Source organism: Sarcophilus harrisii, chromosome 4 (assembly GCF_902635505.1).
Source record: "Sarcophilus harrisii chromosome 4, mSarHar1.11, whole genome shotgun sequence".
NCBI lineage: Eukaryota > Metazoa > Chordata > Mammalia > Dasyuromorphia > Dasyuridae > Sarcophilus > Sarcophilus harrisii.
This window is the reverse complement of record NC_045429.1, coordinates 74,946,647-74,969,783: the sequence shown is the minus strand read 5'-3', so window position 1 is coordinate 74,969,783 and position 23,137 is coordinate 74,946,647. Positions and strand designations below refer to the sequence as shown.

General features: G+C 31.2%; 1 protein-coding gene across 3 annotated transcripts in view; it reads right to left on the bottom strand.

Annotated features, from left to right (window-relative positions):
- The window catches only part of HMCN1 (hemicentin 1), a 465,183-nt gene that overhangs the window by 252,849 nt on the left and 189,197 nt on the right, over nucleotides 1-23,137 (bottom strand). For all 3 annotated transcript variants that reach the window (XM_031937038.1, XM_031937039.1, XM_003767514.3), the window contains exons 7-10: nucleotides 10,439-10,559; nucleotides 7,450-7,713; nucleotides 5,078-5,222; nucleotides 2,783-2,904 (exon numbers count right to left, since the gene is read on the bottom strand). In XM_031937038.1, coding sequence (XP_031792898.1) covers nucleotides 2,783-2,904; nucleotides 5,078-5,222; nucleotides 7,450-7,713; nucleotides 10,439-10,559 — 652 coding nt within the window. The remainder of the gene's footprint in view (nucleotides 1-2,782; nucleotides 2,905-5,077; nucleotides 5,223-7,449; nucleotides 7,714-10,438; nucleotides 10,560-23,137) is intronic.

The following is a 23,137-nucleotide window of genomic DNA, read 5'->3' as shown; positions in this document are numbered from 1 at the left end:
TGAAATGAAAAATTTTAAGATGAATCTATTAAAATTTACTATGTAAAAAAGCACACTAATACAACATTCTGGAGAGTAGAGAAGACATAACTATGTAGAAAAGCTAGAAGAAAAATATTGAAGAGACATGTTCTGGCAAATGTAGGAAACAGGAAACAGGTTCCTGGAAATAGAAACAGGAAAGAAAATTGGACTCTGAATCATATGACCTGACTTAAAATCCCAATTCTATGAGTTAATATTCTATGATGTTAGACAAATTATTTAATCTCTCCATGTTTCAGTTTCCCTATCTATTAAATAGAGGTTGAATCAGAGGGTCTGACAGATCCCTTTTAGTTGAAAATCTATGACCCTCTAATCCTGTAATTTAAAAAATATACTATAAACCTAGAATAATACACTAAATTCATAAACACTAAATGTTTTAAAAAGGCAAATTTAGACATGGTAGCAAGAAAATACTCCCTAATAGCTAGAATTATCCCCAAATACAATGATATGCTTTGGGACATTAAGGAATCCTCTTTCCTGGAGACTTTGAAGAAAAGGTTGAATAATCTCTTCTATGTTTTGTAGAAGAACAATTTTTGCTCAGATATAAATTAGACTAGATAGCTTTGGAAGTTCCTTTCAATTCTGAGATCATTAATAAATAAGCAAACACATACATATACACATATATGTATAGATATGAATTTAAAGTGTGTCCAAGCCTTTGACAGAAAATTTCACAATCAGGAATTTTTTAGTCTAGATCTGGTTCATATACATACACATATATGTATATTTACATATATAGACACATTTAGGTTTGTACATATGTAGATACAGTGAAAACATATCTGTGTGGCTCACATACAGAAATTTGTAAAACACATAGAGCCAAGGCTCATTAAAGTCAGTTCATAAGTCTTTATTAGTACTCTCTTCTCATTCAAGCAATATGTCTGAATCCACTCTTCCCTTAAACTACTTCACTGTTCTCCTTCACTTAAATTAATACTGCTGGGAAGGAAAAAACAAAAGCTCAAGTGTTTGTTTGCTCAAAAGTAAAAGAATGTTGACATCATTCCAATTCCTTCCATAATTACAACAGTTGAAAATATGTGTTGTTCATGATGTACGTCAACTTGTTAAAATGAAAGTTCTTTAGAAGACAAACTATATTTTTGTAAGAACAAGACACTACAAGTAGTTTTGTTTGCAGAACAAGTGATGTGCATTCTTTCTTACGTGCTGCCATGTTATATTTCAAACTTAATTTGCTAATAACAAAAATAACGAATCTTAGATTTATAAGCATAACAGACATTTTGAAAGAATTTTTAGTCTTAAATTGCTTTAAAATATTTGTTCATAAATAAAAATAAAAATTATGTATTCACACATATAAGGCAGATGAAAAGAGAAAACAAACAGAAATACTGCTATGACAAAAACAATGTATGGTTACTATTATTTGCTAGCACGTTAAAAATAGTACATATGGTAAGAATTAATTGTGTTACAACTAAGATTTAAGCAAATGTTTAGTTTTGGACAGGTAGAATATCTGAAATTATAGTTTACATTTTCAGTGGCAGCCAGGATGCCAACTAAGAATTTGAAAATCTTGAAGAAGAGAAATAAATAGGCAGTGAGTAGGTCAGCCTTTTTCCCCCTCCCTCACAAAAACAAAAACAAAAAAACAAAACTTTTATCCCTCTGTGGGGGCATTCTATCTCATTAAGATGTAATGAAAATTTCCATGTGTTTCTTAATGTCTTTTGTAAAATGTTTTAAATTTTTTTTGACAGACATGCAACATAAATTTCAAATAATGATAATCTTGTTTGGCTATTCTAGTTTAAAAAACCATAATCTGAAATGTTAATTATTTGATTTATTTACATTTATTTTGTGAATTTTGAGTGAGCTTATGATTTTATATATTACATGACATAGCAGTTGAGAAATTATCATACAGAAAATGCTATAATATATAGCATTATAAGATTATTCAAAATTCACAAAATAAATGCAAATAAATCAAATAATTAACATTTCAGATTATAGTTTTGTACATTTGTTAGCTGTGCAATTCTGGTAATCTTAACGTTTAAAATTAGGCCAAGATTTTGTAATACATTGTGTGTATGTACATATACATTTATACAGAGTAAGAGTGAGAGAAAGTGAGAGCATGAAAGATGATGGAAAGAAGGAGATAGATGGATGAAGAGGGAAAAGGAGCAAAGAGAGAGAGAGAGAATGAGAAAGAGAGTGAGAGTGCAAAAGATGATAAAGGGAAGGAAGAACGTGTAGAGACACACAGAGACAGAGAGAGGTGCCAGAAACTTTATAAGATTCAAGTCTAATTGATATATGTGTATGTGTATGTGTGTGCGCACGTGCATGCGAAATATATATCAGTAAGTGAGGTGAAGTGGTGAAGCAAGAGGACTCCTCTATCCATCTAATATTTACTACTATATTTACATATAATATATCTGTATAAACATATATATAAAATGCATGTATACAAACAAAGACATATCACGTATGGCAGGCCACATACATATACACACATACATAATAATGATTCAAATTTGACATTTTTAGTAACAGAACAAGCCCCATCCATTAAATAATTTCATTCTTTCAAAGAAAAATGATTGTTTCTATGATTTAAAAACTATTCCATTCTATAACAATGAAGCTTACTTTAAATTAGCCCATATTACTTAATCAGATAATGCATAAAATAATGTTTTCTTATATAGAAGAATTAAATATTTACCTGAAACATCAAAAAAAGTTTCTCCCCGAGCAGTTCCTGCAGTGCTAGTAGCTTCACATTCATAGTAACCTTCATCTGACAAGGTAACTTTTTCAATATCCCAATTTACAGTTGCTGATTCTCTGAAAAAAAAATAAGATAAACTTTCCAGTAAGTATTAAAACAAAATAGAAAAACAGCAAAATTTAACTATATAATACCAATTCTACATCTCTAACTCCTGGACAATGTTTAGAAAGTAAAGTTGTTATCATGATGTCACTAAAGATAACAGACTGTAGAGAGATGCTGAATATTATTTTAAACTGTAGTTTTGACCTCTGGAGTCATTTTTACTATATGAGGCGTATACAACATCTTTGTCAGAATAAGATAAAACTGGGGAAGGCATTTGTCAAATTACTTCTCCCCTCCTCTTGTTAATTCTCAATTAAATTTGAGAATACTCTCATATAATCTAGTTTTACTCAAAAATTCATATTATAGGGCTAAAAATTCAGAGCCTGTTTCAAATCTAGAAAGTATCTGTTTTCTTATTAAGAAGGTCAGCAAACATGATTAAATCAAAGTTCATCTGGTGTTAAATTTATTAGGGCCTTCCTCACTGACTTAGACTTTTTTGTTTGGTTTGATTTTGTTTTGTTTTAGAAATGAGAGAAGCAAATGTAAACACTCTTAATCCAGACCTGTTATCTGTTCCCTCTTGTAAGTAGTGTCAAATATACCAGAAATATGAAACTTCATATCCTTAATGAATAATCTAATATCACCAAATTAGAGGGAGCATAATATAGAGGAAAGACTGATTGCTAAATATGGAGTTATCCAAAAACCCAAGTTCAAATTCTCTCTCTGCCACATAATAATCGGGTAATCTCAAGGAATTCACCCTGGCTCTCCAGACCTTAGCTTCTTCATCTGAATAATAAAAGAATTAGACAAAATTCCAAACTAACACAAAAGTGCCTTCCATCTCAAAATCAGTGATCCTGATTCTGACTTCTACTACTGTGTGACATTGAAGGGCCCCTCCACTGTCACAGAGGAAGACCCAATCCCATTGTATTAATAAACGAGATTTTATTGTGAAACCTAAAATTTTCATTAATTAAACCCGCCTCTCTTTAATTTCTCTCATCCAAAGAATTTATTAAAATACTCACCAAGGACTCATCAATTCTCAAAGACTCAGAATTACAGAAATGAGAAATGAAAAATTTATGGCTTTATTCCCAAGGATGTTTTAGAATTAATGAGTTAATATCTATACTCAAAGTGCCACTGTCAAAAGATACTATTTAAACTTGGAAGAATTCTTATTACTTGACTACATTAGTCAGATACATATAGTGAATGTTTGACTTCATTAGTAATTTATGTTACTAGATTATTGAATATGAAAGTAAGAAAATAAATGTCATGTGAAAAAAACAATGACAAATTATGCATTTTATTCATCAAAGCAGGGAAAATTTAACTGAATGGTTCATGAAGCCTTTGCCATTATTTTCACTTAATAAAAGTATAAAAAATATTGCAAAAGCCCCTTATAAAACTGGGCTGTGTAATCTAAAATGGCCAACTATAGTGGTTAACAGAAACTATTTATTCTATATTAAATTAACAAGTCAGACTTATATAAGGTATTATTCTTCAGGGTTTTTTTTTTAAATGTACTATATGGTAGGAAGGTGAAAGGGAAATCCTTTCCTTATCTTTTCTCTAAAATTCCCCTCTTCTCTGTCCTTACCAATTTTTAAATGCTTACCTAATTTTTCCTAATTACATTCCTTGCACCTTGTTGTGGTTTTACCCATACAAAAATGTGCTCCTCACTTGAAATCAACAACCTGAATCACTGCCTACAATCACATTTTGCCTTACTGTTTCAGAGTAAGAAATACCACATTTTAGTGAGGGAGTAATCAAGAAAAATTTGAGTCCATACAGATAAGTCCTTTTTTATTACTATTATGTAATTTTTAAAGGAAGTCTAATGTGTTTAATGGGTATCAGATATCAATGGACAGCGATCTGTTTTTACAAAGAAGAGGTTCTAGCCCATGCTTTGTAATGTTTTTATATGACATAACCATATGTACTCCTGTGTCCTACTTTCATTCCAGCCAGCAACAACACCTAAGGAAGGAATAACTATGATTATACCGAAACAAGGCATTAAAATAAAATTTATGGCTCTTTTATATCTTCCCTTGGGGGAAGCAGAATAATGATGCAAATTAATTCAGATTTTCTTAATGACATATAGCTTTATATTTGATAATTGTTACATACTTCAAGTACTGATTCACTCCCAGTGTCACTCCATTTCTGACAAAACGCAAAGTAAAAGGCAGAAGACTCTCTACAGAACAAGGAATATAGCCCGGCTGGAGGTAGTATCCTGGGGTTTTCTTGGGCATTGTAACTTTAGGAGCATCTGGAAGAAGCAAAAACAAAACCCACTATATGTGAAAAGTCCATTCTTACTGATATTCACAAATATTAATTGTGAAATTATTTTAGGAAATCACTGATAATCTAATTACTGGTATTATCTACATGTTCCATTAAAAATATTTCTTTAAAAAGTCTAAAAGCATCAGTGTCGTAACCACTCCTGTGAAGCCATTTATATGTCCACATGGTACAATGAAGATTTTAGAATGTTACATATGAAAAAGCTTTAAGGATTGTCCTACTTCCACTGATATCAAATACTTACTAAACCAATAAATAGATAATTGAATTGTATCTTTTAGCTATTGTCTTAATTGGCATCATAATTACAGAAGCTGATAATTGTGAACAGAGCAATAATTAGCAATTTGGTATCGAGTAGATAATATATTCAGATCAAGAAGAACTTTTAGAACAAATAATACAAATTAACATTTCTAATCAAAAGAATAATTCCTTAAGTGAAAATAATCAAAAAGTAATGAAGACAGAATTAATAGGAAAACAAGTTAATTGCTATAGTACCTCTAAGGATTATAGATTAAAAGCTGTAAGCAGCTTAGAAGCTATCAAATCCAACCATCTCAATTTACAGATGAAGAAAATTTGTAACAGAGGAGTTAAATAGCTTGTCCAGGGCCACACAGTTGGCAATGTATGAGGCCCTCAAGTCCTCCTGACTTTCTCTTGTATTCTATCTCTTTTATGACTTACCTGATCTCAAATCAATTTTAGTTATTTTTAATTAGGTAGTGGGAAGCTCAGTTTAAGTTGTTTTTATGCTGCTAAAGGAGTGCATGTGTTGTCAAAAAAGTAAATATAAAAAAAAACATAAATATTGCACAATATTTTAAAAATCATCATTTGTGTGATCTTAATGTCTGTGCCCTGGGGTAGTGCTCTGGTCTGTTAGGTTCTGGTTTTGAATCTCTCAAAATACATGCAAAGATAGTTTTCAACATTCACCTTTGCAAAATCTTGTTTCGTAATTTTCTCCCTCCTTCTCCACTTTCCCCCTCCCCTAAACAGCAAGTAATCCAATATGGGTTAAATAAATATGTGCCATTCTTCTAAACATATTTTCATATTTATTGAAGCATAGTATTTTCACTTTTGTGGTTGTTTTCGTTATTTGTTTGCTTGTTATTTTTTTCTTTCTCATAGTTTTTATTTCTTATTGATCTGCTTTTTCTTGTACAACATGATAAATATGGAAATATGTTTAAAAGAATTGCAATGGCAGCTAGGTGGCACAGTGGATAGAGGACCAGCCCTGAAGTCAGGAGAATCTTAGTTCAAATCTGGTCTCAGACACTTAACACTTCTTAGCTGTGTGACCATGGGCAAGTCACTTAACTCCAATTGCCTCAGCAAAAAACAAACAAACAAAAAAATAGAATTGCACATATTTAATCTATATAAGACTGCCTGCTGTCTTGGAGAAAGGGGAGATAAGGGACATAGGGATAAAAATTTGTAAAATAATTTTCTTTAAAAATGAATATTGAAAACAATCTATACCTGTATTTGAAAGAATAAAATACTATTAAAATATAAAACATAAACTTCAACTTATCTATGTCAAGCATTTCATTAGAAGTAAAACATACATGTTCATGCTGAAAAAAAATGATTACAGTTAGATTGATTCCAGAACAATTCTGTAGTCACAAAAAAAAAATTCTTACATATGGATAAATTGGTAACATAATCTGGTGTGTTTGTTCATATAATTCATAATTCTGTAAACTTTGTCCCTTAACAACCAAAAGTTCAGTCATTCTTGAGTTTCTCTATTAACTAAACAAAATGTTCAATTGTTAATTGAACAAACATTAATTAATCAAAAAAAAGCTAAGATCTGAAATTACATGTTTAATCTAAAATACACAGTAAAATTGGATAATTTAAGTTAAAGTATATTCTTAGAGATCAATTTGATTGTTTAACCATCAAATTAATAAATATCAAATCAGACTTCACTGCATTGTGAGTGGATTTTGTTTAAGTTTCAATAGAGACTATGAGAGATTCTATTTTACAGATAAGGTAATAGAGATAATCAATCGAAGTGACTAATACATTAGTGAAATAAATCAATTTAAACACATAATAACTAATCTCTAGTCTACTAATGCTTTGTAAGGCAACTTTATTGCATTACTTTATTGACATACAGGTATTCAGAATTCTTAAGAATGACTTACCTGGAACAATATTAGAGAATGACACACTTGAAACTCTTTGGAAAAGATAATCATCCTTATCATAACCTGTTATTTTAAGGAAAAAAGCTTCATTTGGTGGAATGAAGTCAGAAATGTTCCATATGCCATATGGTTTTCGATCAGGATAATATTTAACAGGAATAGTTTTAAGAGGATCTCCAGAGATACTCAGAAGTTCAAGACGATCCACTCTGGCTGGAACAGATATCCCCGAGGTATTCAAAAGTACATACGTAGGTATACCTACAAGAAAAAATAGTTATTTGGAAGAGCACTTACTCTGTACTTATGTTTTGATATAAACTTTGGCTTTTGCTGTTAAAGAAAGAATTTAGGGAACAAACATTTATTAATTGCCTATTATGTGTCAGGTTCTGTTTTTAAGCACTTTATAAAACTTTTTACCATTTGATCCTCACAGCCACCCAGGGAGGTTAGTGTTCTTATTACTCCTATTTTTCAATTGAAGAAACTGAAGTAAAAAAAACTAAGTGATTTGCTGGCATGTGGCCAAAAAGTGTTTAAGACTCAGGTCTTTTTGTCATTAGATATACCATTCTCTTCATTGTGAGATACGCACATGCACACACAATACACACACACACACACACACACACATACATAATACACAAACAGGTACAGAAGCATATATACACATAATCTGTCTAAATGTATATTTATACATATGATTAAAGAATCACATATATATCATGTTTTGTTATATTCATATTTATATATAATAAAAAGTTATATGTATATATTACACAGCTACATACCCATATGGCCAAATATATGTATATGTCTGTGTATGATTATATAATATATAGTTCAGAATATAAGATATTTTTTATATATCCTTTTTTAAAAATTATTTATTTAAAACCTAAATACAAAATAGGAAAAGAAAAAAAAATTATCATGTGCAGAACAGAACATAAGATTTAAAATATAAAGTTATAAATTTCCTTTTCAAGAACATTTATATTTTAAATACTACACATTGTATTCAGAGCTGTACATCTTTTTTTTCTTCCTTGTAGTTTTGTTTTATTCTCTGATGTAGACTTTTTGCTTTATTCTTTTTCCCCCTTTTTCACTCCTATCCACAAGAAAGCCACAATTAAGCACAGATACACACACACACACACACACACACACACACAGAGATATCTTTAGTCATCCTATATGTGTATATATGTATGTAATACATACATATATACACATATTCATTCATATGCATCAATGTACGACAATAGTATTTGTTTATCCTGTTTCTATGAAAGTAGATTAACATATTCCTTCCTAAGTCCAATTCTTTACATATTTTTCTAAATTTTTTAAGTTTCTAAATTTCTAACTTTTCTAATTCACCAACTCATTATTTCCTATACCAAAGCAATATTCCACCTTTATATTGTCTTTTTATTTTAGTCTAAAACAATACTAATTAATATGGCTGACATACAGTATAGGTTTTCTTATTTTTCTCTTTTGATCAAATCTATGTTAGCTTTAACTTTTCTGAACTGCCAGTTCTTCTTAAAGATAAGTATTATCCTTTTATGTGAAAGACAATATATTCTTAATCAGAGAAACTATTTAGGAAATCCAGTATAATCATTTCTTTTAATATTTTAAGCCACTGATGTATCTTTTAAAAATAAAACATAAATATAATACTTTATCACAGAGGTATCTACATGGACATTTTGGAAGATTCATGATTTTTATTCAACCTACCATGGCTACAATGAAAACAGAACAATAACATAAGATTAATTGATTCTTGCTCTATTTCTGGGCAATATAAACATAGTTTGAATTTTGGGGGGATAATTAAAAAGGTAGATTAAGTCAGAAGATTCAGTTCCCCCCACATTGGTATACAATGGTTTTTACATGAATAAGTGTTTTTGAATGGAGTTAAAAATGTTTCATTAGTAACAGTGAAGGATAGCTTACACAAGAGGGATTTACTTTCAAAAATTAGGAGGTGATAGCACCTTGATCGAAATTGTTATACCACAGTTCTCTTTTACTGTCCTGACTAAATCCTGCCTCAGTTTCCCTACTTCTCAGTTTTGCAAAACCTCCCTTCCCTCTTTATCAGAACATCAGAATGCCTCTCCCCATCCCAAGCTATTAGAATATCAGATACTCTTATCAAGATGTCTCTCCCCATGTCCAAGATGCCTACCCCGATTATGTCATCCCCTCTCCCAAAGCTCACCCCACCTTGTCAGTCCCATTCCTGCTTTCAGTATCTGACTACACCCCTGCCTCAGTCTACCCTCTGCATCTGAGCCACGTGTATATATGTCATTGAGAACACTGATTGTTGGCTGGATTCTTGGAGATGATAGTCTCATTCAGCCCTGGGACTAAACATGGATTCATTGGTTCCAGCAGATCTCTTCATTTAATAAATTATTAAATAGTCTCTAATCTCTGTCTTGCTCAGTTTCTCCAGCATTTCAAAATATATGTGCATTATCGTGATGAGTTACGGCTACTTAATTGTGGAAAGGGCATCTGATAAGTAGAAAGATCTTGATTTTTTACTTTGTGAAGATAGGTTGAAAGAACTATATAGCTTTAGTTTGAAGAAGTGAAGACTTAAAAGGGAAAAGAAGATGGCAAGATCACTTTTGATGTTAAAATTGTGTGATTCTGTAATTTCAGTTACTGATGTATCTGTCATCCCAAGGAAAATAAAACCATATTTTTAAAAATGAATAGGATGAGTAGATCAATAGAATAATCATTTGAGGAGGAAATATGCAAGATATTTTCTTTGACATTCATATTTTTTGCATATTATTTAGATATGGCAATGACTTCAAGTTCATCTACTTCAATATCATGTAACAAAAGTACACACAATAGAGGAATAAGTATAATAACCAAAACCAAAAACCCCATTTTCAATTTGCATTTCTATGTCAATTTAAGAAACAACCATACAAACCTTGTACTGGTCTGCTAACTGTTTTTTTGAAGTCTAGTATTGGTTTTCTTGAAAAACCAGCTCGGAAATCAATGGTACTTAAGCCAGTAATGCGAACTGAGTGTCTTCCATTGCTAGATGTCTGAAAAACATTCAAAGATACACCATATCAGCAGTTACCACTAATTATTTATAAAATATTAAAACAATGAGTATGGCATTAAAAACAGGAAATGTTCAATCATAATACCAAATATTAACATTTTTAAACTATACACTTTGCATTTAACTTAAGTATTGGAAATCTTAGGTTCTTCCATGTGATCTGCATTAGAAATACCATTCTGTTTTTTAGAAGAACAACCATCAGAAAAAAAAATTCACACACACACACACATATATATATATATATATATATATATATATATATATATATATACACACACTTTTACTAAGCACTCACTTTTTAAGTTTACAGGCACTGAGAATAGAACACAGAGGCACATGCAAGAACACATACATAAAAACCTATTCTCAGTGCTAGTAAACTTACACACATATGTATATATCTGTGTGTGCATATTTATAATTACAGATACATGCTTGCATACATATATATACACACGTTCCTCTTCCCAGTGCCTGATATATTTACCTGAGTTATACTTTAAAAAGTAAAATCTTGGTAAAAATGAAATCTGTTTCCTGGATTTTTTTATGTTTGATTTTTATTGCACCATTTATGAATTGGGGAATAATAATTCTACCCAGGACAAAATATTCCATGCTATACTTTTGACTGATGACCATCTATTCCCTGATTTTGAAATTTTTTAACCCTTGTATTCTGTAACAATGCACTGTCCTAATTTATCTTCTACACTATGAGTTTTGGGGCTCCATTTCTTCCTCTTCTTGACCTCCAACTGTCAGGCTAACAATAAGCTTCCACACCAAGGTTCCATTTTTGAGTCTCTAATCTACTTGTTCTTCTTATTCAGAAAGTTCATCCATTCACTTAGTTTCAACTTTTTTGAGTTGAATTCCATTCAAGGAACATTTATTAAGAACTCAAGCCCTTCAGGCTACTGTACTAGGTACCAGAAATGCAAAGACAAAAATGGAACAATCCTTATCCTTAAAAAGCTTATGTTCTACTATTGGCTGCTAAATGCACATCTTTATGGGGGCTGGAGCTCCAATCATCTGCTTATCTTCACTTGAATTTTTCATTAGTTCTTCAAATTACCAAAAGGAATTCATTATCTCCCTCCCACACTTCCCCTCCACCCCACACCCCAAAAGAAAACTAACCTCCCTTCTACTTTGTTAACTCACACTGCTTATTGTAGGAGCCTTTCACTTGACCCACCTAATTCTGACCCTTCCCCAAATTAATCCATTCTACTTAATTCAAATTAATACAGTCTACTTAATTAATATATCAATAGTTTTTAGACAAATCTTTTGGTTCTAAGTCACATAAATTTCTTTTAATTTCAATTTCCTCTTTCATCAGTTGCTCTGGCTTATTTCCAAAGTCATTTATAATTTGATTCTATCCAATATATGTGTGTGTGCATATGGATGTATCTATACATCTATAAACACATATATATATATACATACATACATATATATGCATATACACATACAGATAGGAAAAGGGAATAAGCATTTATATAACACTTATGTACTTGGAACTGTGCTAAGTGCTTTTACAAATATTAGCTTATTTTATTCTCACAATAAACCTATAATGTAAGTGATAACATTTTTTCTATTTTTCAGTTGAGGAAACTTAGGTTTGGAACAGCTAGATAGTACCCTGGAGTCAGAAGGAAGTAAGTTCAAATCCAGCTTCAGACAATAGCATTTCCTAGTGACCCTGTCACTTAATTAATGTTAAATTTATAAACTATATTTATGAATTAGTTATTTCTTTGTCTACTTCCTTTAAGTCTATCTCTTTCTCAATTACTTTTATTGATTTGTATTTCCAGAAATGAATCAGAAAGGAATAGGAAGAAGAGTTGCCATGTTATTTGCCCAAAAATAGGGGAGGGACAGGAAATAGAATTCTACAATCTTCTTCCACAGACTTTAAGAAGCTTAGATTCTCTATTATGTTTGATGATTTGATTAGTCTATAGAAATATGAGTTTATAAACTACACCTGATTTCACTGGTATAAGGAAAACCCTAATCTAAAAACTCTATTAATTCAAGTCAGCACTGTTTCTGCAAGTTATAATGACAGATAGTTGAAACAGATTATATGATTTACCCAAATTCGTTGAATCAACATGTCTCAGCAACAGGCCTTCAACTAAGAAAAAAAAGTTTGGTTTTTTCCCCTGTCTTTTTTCATGGTACCTTTCTTCCAGGTCAATACATAAGAAAATTTGATTCAACTGGACAAATATTTATTAAGTACTTGCTACTATTTGCAAAGCACATCTCAACATCGGTTATATTAAGTTAAATCTTGCTGTCAAACTTTATATAAACAATCATAAGTATTTTGGATTAAGGTCAGAGAATTAGAAGGAAACTCAAATTGGTTATAATTAGGATTGTGATATTCCTAACTGCTGTCTTTTAGTTTTGGTATATCAAACTGCCAAACTGTGTCAGTATTAAAAAATAATAATAATAATAACATTTCATATCAACATTAATAAGAAAAGATGAGAGAAAAATAGCTCTTAGCAACACATTAGATACCTATACTTTTTTCATTAATTACAATGAGGAACCACATATTTAGTTATTACAAGGATATAGTTATTCTGAACTGCCTTATACTAAAAAATATCTTCATTAAGTAGACAGATAAATTCATACAAAAGATAAAGAATGGAAAGACATCCATCTTTGTAAAGTGATTAAAATGTAAATGAAGTATTTTATATCATGTTAGGTCCTCATCCAGGAAATAAATAAGCTCCAATTTAATAATAACAGTAAGTATAGCTGAACCATAAACAGGAATCTTTACTACCCTACAAAGACAGGCAGTTTAAAAAAAAAATGTTCATGAGGCAATATGTTCCCTCCTTACCATACATATGGTATGCTCACTGTGCAGTCCTGTTTCCTTCCCAGGCAGATAGAAGATATCAGAGACAACAATGGGCCTAAGTCAGTAAATCTGAAGGCAAAAATGGCCTAAGCCACTTAACTAGGACCATAGTGTGACCCTGGGCAAGTTAATTAACTTCTGTCCACCTTAGTTTTCTCATTTGTAAAATGGTAATAATAATAATAATACCACCAATCTCACAAGATTGAGCGGAGGATCAAGTAAAATTATATTTGTAAAGCATTTAGCACAGTCCCTAGAAGATAGAAGTGGCTTAATAAATACTTATTTTGTTCCCTATCTCCTTTCTTCTCAGTGAGGAATGGACAGACGCAGAAATGTTTTTGGTAGGAGAAAGAAACAGAAGAGAAAAGGGAGGAAATATGTGATTTATGGTGCTGTTTTCTTCAGGCTATCAATCACATATTCAGAAATATTATATATATATAGGAGTTAAGATTTCCATGTTAGTCCACAAAATTTAAACCAACACTTCACATTAAATAATTGTTTATTAATAGTAATTACTGTTAGTAATGGTTACAATTATTAATAATGGTTCAATGAGTACCATTTCTTTGAGAACTGGCCTGAGAACTTAAATACAATTTACAACATTTTTTTTTTCTATCAGAACATTCATTTTGAGTTTAAATCAACTCATAGATAAAATTTTTAGTAAGCTAGTTATTTGCAAATTAGAGGTCTTCTATATGATTGCTTAAGTAAAAATGCATGTGATGAAAACTATGGATCTGATTAGACTATCTAGCACTTTACCGAATACTATCTTAAAGCCATGTAGCTGTCTTTTTACATAATCAGCCCAACCTTCCAACATTATGACAAGCAAGTTTGTTACATGAAAATAACCTCTAGATACATTTTTGTCCCCCTTTCCTTTAAAAAAAAAGTCTTAGTATAAAATAATTATTAAAGATGCCAAAGTGCACAAAAATATTTAAAAAATTGCCAAGTTGCTATCAAGTGCAATTTGTCTGGCAAACAATCCCTGGGTAAACCAATTGACAAAGGTTATGTTACAACAGATTTATTTAACAACAGTGAGAAATTTAGAACTTTCCCAAATGTTTGGAAACATATTTTTCTTTCCCATTGTGATATGTTAATCGGATTATGTCAAAATAAAATTGAAGATTAAACAAAAATTTTAAAATAAAATTTTTAAAATTGAAGATTAAACATTTATTTAATTTAAGAATAAATAGATGGTATATGTGTGCTAAACTCAAAGACAAAAAGATATGGGTTTAAATCCAACCTCAGATATTAACTGTGTGACCTTCAGTAAATCATTTATTCTTTTCCTTAAATTCTCATATGTAAAATTAGAATAGCACCAACCTCCTAGGGTTGTTGTGAGGATCAAATGAGATAATACTTGTAAATTATTTTAAAGTATTATATAGATACTAGTTGTTGTTATTTTGGCACACCCTTCTAAATTTGTTTATTCACATTTATTTTAATCTTATAAATGTTATAAATAATCTTATAAAACAACAAAAATTAGTAATCTGTATGTGGCAAAAAAAAGAATAATAGTCTTCACGTTATCTGTAAAATGTTTAAAATGCTGGGAGAATTAAGGAACATTCAATGATAAAGCAATGATTTCATTTTTTAAAATTACAATACAATTTACATTTATAACATAAACATTCAAAATTTTTGTCTATTAGAAATCTCTTCAAGTGACCAGTTTTAAGCATAACTCTTTTGCCAATTTATAATTCAAATTCTCAATTCAGACCATTTTTAGCTATAACAATAAAGACTATCTTTTTACCATGTGCACTCATAATTTCCCATGTTCCAGTATAAATGTTGAAGTTATGGCTTAAATGTATCCAGAGCATACAGTGGTTATGCATTTTTAAGCACCTTGAATTGCCAGGGCCCAAAATAAATGAGGCCCCAGTTGGCTATAGTTATCATTGTGAAGGCTATATGCACCCAAATTCCCAGTCAAATTTCCCTATAAGTCTTTGATTTCTGGCCACTTTATTTATTAGGTAAGGTTTTGTATTTTATTGTCTTATCTCCTTTTCATCTTTCTCTCCTAGAATTCCATTTTGCAAAAAAGGGAGTGGGGAGACAGATAAAATAAAATTGGCCATTTTCAGATTAACATAAATCATAACTGTGAAGTGAATAACAGAAGCATAATACATATGGAAGACATATGGTTATTCTAAGTGTTGATGTAGTATCATTTAAACAATGTCAAAAGGTATCACCTGATGCCAGATTAAGGGAACTTGGAGTTTCCAAGAATGTATGTTTATACGTGATGTTTTCATCTCCTTTGAGTGAGAACAGTAAAGAAACTTGTTAAAACAAAATGTCATATGATGGCTCAGTATTAAAGAAGGGGATTATATACTAACTCATCATCATTCATTAACCCAGAGTTATTAGCTACTAAGAGTTTGACATAGCATAAGTTTTCTCTCTGTCTCTGATCCTAATTTTTCTTTCATATGAAACAAAATAATAGGATTATTTAACCTTTAAAGTCTATGCTTTTCTTACATTCTAAAGTTCTGTGGTTTTAAGAAATAGCGAAACATTCAAGTGACAGCTTTCTAAGGAAAAAGGCACAGGGCAAGGTAAAATTTGAAAAGGAAATAAAATAAAGAAATGTAAACTCCATGGGAATGTAAAAAGAGGAGGATCCTGGTAACTTGTGGTAACACTGTATGTTATTGTACCAGGTATGGAGGTTAGCAGTAGTGGAAGGTGGGGGCTGGGGAGGGGAAGAAGGAGGATTCAAAAAGGAATGTGGAGTTTAAGGGAGGGAATAAATGAGTCCAAAACTAAACTTTACCTAATTAATATTTCCCATAGAGTTTAACACTGATTATATGATATTTTATGACCCTTAAAGATCCTAAGAATACTTGAGATTTTAGAATATTAACTCTTTAAGAACTTTTTTGAATGATATTCATTACACAATAGAAGTAAATGAATATTTTTTCTCTATTTTGGGTGACTAAAGTAAGTTTATCTGGCTTTGATTCAGCTGTCTGGATAAATACATATCTTTAACAATTCTCTCATATAAACACTACATCATTTTTGGTAAATTCTTTCCATTTTATAAGATGGTTGTTTAACCTTACAGAGTTCATGAAAATTTGCATATGTGTGTATGGGGATGTTGTTCATGAGCAATAAAAGAAAAAGCACGTACTCTCCCTGGTTCCCAATTCTGTCGGGCATTTATATGTGTAATCTGATTATGCCTGTGCCTGTATATGGTCACCATATTTTGGTTTTGTTTTGTTTTTATCATTAAGATCATCTTAAAAATCGAGTTTTGAAAAACTGTTCAATCAACCAATTAATAAGCATTTACATGCCTTCTATATACCAAGAACTATGTTGGTATAGAAATACAAATATAATAATAAAACAATCTTTATACAAGATGAACTCATATTCTACCAGTGGAAACTAGATGTATATGTGTATATATTTATATGTTCATGCATGTGTAAGTATAAATACCCTATATATACATGTATGTACATGTATATGCATACATGTTCAAGATATAGTTATTTATATTTCTTTTTATCAGTTTTGTTAGTTACTGATTAAATGATATTTATATTATATATTACATATTACATCATACATGAAATGTGATATACATATATGCTGTTTGATTATAATTATTAAATTATATCTATTTCCATTATTTTCTTTATTATATGTACATTTATATGCCTACATATATCTATTGATAAAATTTATATGCAAAACAAATTACAAGGTGACTGGTGAGGTGGAAACACCAGTAGTTTGGGAATCAAAAATATCTCATTAGGAAATGTTATTAGGATGTGTCTTTAAAGGAATCTAGGTGTTCCCAGCATTGGAAGTGAGGAGAGAGTACATTCCAGTGATGGAGAACAATCTGTACAAAAAATGTGGATATAAGAAACTAAGAGTCATATATATATAAGGCGGGGGAGGGAGGGAGAAAGGGAGAAGACCAGTTTGGCTAGATCAAAAAGTGCTTGAAATGTACAAGACTGGAAAGGGAAAGAGAGTTCTAGTCAAAACCTGACCCAAAAAATGGAGCGAGAATAGAGCAGACAAAAATTAATGATTCCATGAGATAGCAAGAAATATTAGAATAAAATCAAAATTCTGGAAAAATTAGAATATACAAAGTATAAGCTGAACTGGTGACCTGGGAAACAGGTCAAAAAAACATGATCTAAGAATCATAATTTTTTTTAAAAAATCCGACTATTAGAATTTGAAGTCATTTGAAGATAGAATTAATCAACTATTCATCATCTAAAAGAAATCTTAAAAGGAAAAGTTCCAAGAATGGCATATTCTAAATACTGAGTTTCCAAATTACTGCAAGAATGCACAAAGAAAGAATTTCAGTACCAAGCAACAACCATAAGTATCACACAAAATCAGACAAAGAGGATATCTTGGATTATAACATTCCAAAAAGTAAAACAAAACAAAACTATGCTTATGTTCAAGAATTGGTTATTCAGAAAAGCTGAGTGTAATCATACATGGGGGGATCTTTAATTAAATAGAGAATTTTTAATCATTTCTCATTAAAAGAACTTCTGTTAATTAATTAAATAGAAATTTTGAGATTCAAACTGAAGGGGCAGGGGGAAACTTTCAACAATTCAGTTTATTAAATTAATTGGAAAGGCCCATTTAATGTTATAATGCTAATATTCTAATACCAGGAAAAAAACACAAGTGTTCCATCAGAAATTTTGTCTTCAAAAGGCACTGAGAAAGTTAAATAAGAAAAACAGAAGGGAAAAAAAAAAACAGAGGACATGGAAATGGATTGTTCCTATTCTTAGGGTTTTAAGAGGGAAAGAAAGAGGGAAACCAAAAGGAATATGTTAGTATAAAAACGAAGAACAAGGGCTTGGAGGAACTTACTGTTTGTAAAGTGAGATCCCTCAATTGAGAAAAAATAGTGCAAAAAGCTGTATAGAATGTATATCAGCTGAATCTCACCTTTATTAGAATCAGACTAATGAGAATTATATACACATATAGGCAGACAAATAATTTTGTTAAATTCATCAAACTCATCATGGCAACAGGCAGGGACAAAGTTTGAAGAGAGGTTAAAAGGAAGAATAATCCCAAAGCAAAATAAACTTCCTGTTCCTAAATGAGGGATTAGAAAAGGCAGGGGAGAACTGGAAACTAATGGGGTTCCCATCATTTGGAGAATGGCTGAATAAAGTACAACATTTGAACGCAATATTATTCACCATAAAAAATAACTGTTGTTGGCAAGAGATGGTTGGTCTCTTCCTACATGTCTGGCATGTCTCCTTAGTCTTTTCTCATAGATCTTTATCCATGTCATCCAAAAAAACTGTGGATGACCTTGAAGGCTATTTTTTTACTTTCTCTATTCTCTCAGTTTTTGATGTTATCAGCTCTTATAGGTTCAATTGTCACCCATGCAAAAGATTCCCAGATCTATATAGTTAGTCCTGATCTTTTTCTTGAAGTCTAGTTCTATGTCACTAACTGCCTTTTGGATATCTCAAACTGGATAACCCAACATCTCAAAGTCAACATATCCAAAATAATTCATTAACTCTCTTCTGTAAACTACTTCTTTCCAAACTTTCTTATTACTGTTGAAGGTAACACTATCCTCCATGTCACCCATGTTTGTAATATCAAAGTCACTGTGACCCCTTACCTTCACTCATATTTCATATCTAATCCATTGCCAAATCCTGTCATTTCTACATTTACACCTTTCATATGCATGCCTTTCTCTCCAATCATACATGGTAACCTTTGGACCCTCATCTTCTCATACCTCGACCACTACAATCTTACTTTCTTTGTTTTCCCTGAACTAAGACTTTCCCAACTCCATCCTCCAGACAACTTCCATTATGATCTTCACTCAAATCATCTTGCCTACTCAATAAATTCCAGTGGCTCCTCATTACTTTCAACATTAAAATCAGATTATTAAGAAGCTTTTTAAAAAGACACTATCTTGAAACAATATAGTAAAAAATTAAACACACTAAGTTTATCATTAATTTTTAGGGAACTAAATTTACCCAAAATTTTCCTTATATTTTTTCCAAAAGTGAATGAGCAGTAATGGTACCTACAGCTTTTGTAATTATAATTAAAATCAATTTTAATATTGATTTTTATGTTTTTAATCTTAGAACATATCTAGATTTATTTTGGCTAAACATAATACAGGGTAGATTTATTTCCAACACAGAATATAATTAAGAGAATAGGTGCACTAATATGCACTTTCAGTTAGGAATAAATACTAAACTTATTTATAGAAACAAAATCATAATACATCTATACCATGGTAATAGAGAATAAGCCAGAAAGCTAATATTTATGTGCTGAATTAACTCATGATCTTGATAAAAAATATTAAGACATGAGAAATTCAACATTCCAAATTGAAATAAAAATCTGATTAGAGAAGTAGCATTTCATTCTCTTTTCTAACAGGAAATAATGGTAAAGGTTTTTCTTATTTAAAAAAAATAGAACAATTTGGGGTTACCACCATAAAATCTGATTATATTTTCACATAAAACCAAGAAGAAATAATACCACTTTAAAAATAAAAGCCTGTGATGGGTCTCAGACTAAATAGCTGATGGTGGGACTTAGATTTCCATAAAATTTCCTTAACAGAGAGATCTTTTGTTTTCCCTTTTATATTGAGCTAAAAAACTGCAAAGTTGAAAGAAAAGTACCTGATATTGGCAAAGAGTAAGAGATCTAGCATTATTTAAAGCTTCTTTGTACTACTGCAAAACCACAGCCTATAGGAACTGGAAGGGGTCACAGGACTGATCTAGACAAACTCATATTTGAAAAGAATGTCCACTAGAACAAAATGACAAATGGTCAACCAGTCTCTTCCTGAAGGCCTCTAAGGTGTAGAGGCCCTTCTTGAGGTAGTCTTTTCATTTCAGGACTGACCTAGTTGTTAGCAAATTTTTTAGACTTCAAGCTTAAATTTAATCTCTTTCTGACTTCTACTCATTGATCTTAGTTCTGAACTTTGGGATCAAAGAGAACAAGTCTCATCCACATTATATATGTGTATGTGTGTGTCTGTGTGTATATATATATATATATATATATATATATATATATATATGTATATAGGTGTGTGGGTGTGGGTGTGTGGGTGTGTGTATGAATGAAGTTCTTTAAGCATTCAAATTTCCCCTGAGTCTTCTCTTTTCTAAGCTAAATATTTCCAGTTCCTTCAATCTTCAAATGGAATAAAGTGAAGGCCCTTTACAATCCCACATCCTATGTGTAGATACATATGCGTAAATATGTTAAGAAAATATTCCATTTAATTGGCAATCTGGTATTGTCAAGTTCAAATAACGGATAAATTCCAGGAAAGAGCTAGTACAATACATTCCATTAACCCCAAAGAGAATTGGTTGCTACATCTAATTCATCTAAAGAGCACACCTGGTATAGCTAGTTTGTAAGTTTATTCATAAGTTAACAGGTGAAAATATTTGGCTGCTAGAATAATCCTTCCTCTTGTGTGGTCCATTGTGTTGATTTGATTTTAGTTGCTAAATAAATTCAAGTTACTTGAATATGATTTCAAAAGCATTCTGATCATGTTTAAATGTCTTCACAGGCTCTGGAAATCAACATGAATGCCTTTAGTGTAACTGTATAGTTGGAACTCTATCTTCCACTTGGAAGATTATCTAAGTATAGTTTATCCAAATTTTCTTAATGGATATATGCCCTGGGGAATAGACACATATGTGAGATTACCCAATTATACTGATAATCACATACTAATCTAGGGATTTTGTGCTTTCTACAGTCTAGAGTTGCTGTTCTTTTTTCTTTAATGTTTTTGCTGAGAATTTCCCTGAAGTAGCTGAAGACCAGATTTGTCTTCACAGAAATGTGTACTTATGTGATTATATTCAAATTTTATAGCTACAAAGATAAATGTCTGGATGGAAAATTAATACTGTATCTTAGAAATTAGATCCAGGATTTACCTTTTTAAGGAGCCCCCCTACAAATGGGAATGTGTGGCTTAAAACAACTTTCTCTTTGTTTTAAATCAAAGAAAAATTTATGTTGTCTTAAATGGTTGCTTTTATGCATGTTTTCACTAGCATCAGATGTAACTCAAAGCATTTGACTCATTTGTATGAAGAGCACAAAAGACTTAACATTTATGTCTTTGTTGATTTTCCCTTGAAATGTCACAGTACATGTGCACTGAAGTTTTGATAAAGAAGCCACAGAAATTGAGAACTGCAACTTTTATATAATCTGTGTCCCTTTAGACAAATCACTTAAATGTTCTTTACCTCATTGTAACCCACCTATAAAATGAGGCTCTGAAACTTAGCCACCCCACCTAATTCACGAACGCTGTTATGACAAATAATATGTATGATCTACTCTCTACTCATGGGATGAAAAAAATGCTATATGAAACATATTCAGAACATGATTAAATCCAGGCACAGAACATACTTCCCATAAAGCAGGAAACATGAAAGACAGGAACAAGGATAATTCCAATTTTTGATTGTTCTGTAGAAGGGCCAAATGTAATTAACTTATTCAACAGCTTGTCTAAACTACAGTTCAAAGTTAGCAGTTATATAGAATATGAATTTTTTGAAGACAGGGAGTGTTTCATTTTTATCTTTGAATCTCCAGAGGCTGAAAATTTGCACATAGTCGTGCTTCACTAATATTTGCTAAATTTAAATTGAATTTTTCCAAGTGTGTTTCTTTCATTCATATAGCACACTTATTAAAACCTTTGTAAAAAGAAAATTATGATTGGCATTGGAAGATACAATGCTGGAGTTTTTACAATCTGAGAAGGAGATGAGATGGTCATTCAGCAAGAATTTATTGTATTAGACAATTTGCTAATTGCTGGAGATAAGAAGACAAAAAAAGAATACAAATGCAAAAATCCTTGCCCTCAGGAAGCTTAGTCTATTGGGGAGAAACAAATAGATACAAATAATTTCATTAGACAAAAAGTACTATGAGGATTAGAATAAGCTTTTTGAACATGTGTCACTTGAGCTGAACGCTGAAGGAAGACTGAAATCATATGAGAGAGCAGTGCCTTTCAGATTCTCAAGAATAGTTTATATGAATAAAGGAAGGAATGGAAGAACATGGGGAGGGAACAAAATAAGCATTTATCAAGTGCCTACCATGCCAGGCTTTGTGTAAGTGCTTTGCAAATATTGTATCTTATATGATCCTCACAAAAACCCTAATAAGGAGGTGCTGTTATTATTTCCATTTTACAGATAAGTAAATGACAGAAAACAAACAGCAGTTAAGTGATTTACAGCTCATAAGTGTCTAAAGTTAGATTTCAAACTTGGGTCTCCTTGACTCCCAACCCAGTATTCTGTTCACTTTGCCAAAAGTCTAGAAAGTTGTCTCTTACAGTGAAAGAAAAGTATGAATTTTATCCTAGCGTCAGGAGGGAGCTGCTGGAGTTTTTTAAGTACAAGAGTGATAAGGTCAGACCTGGGCAGAAGAATGTTAGTTTGGCA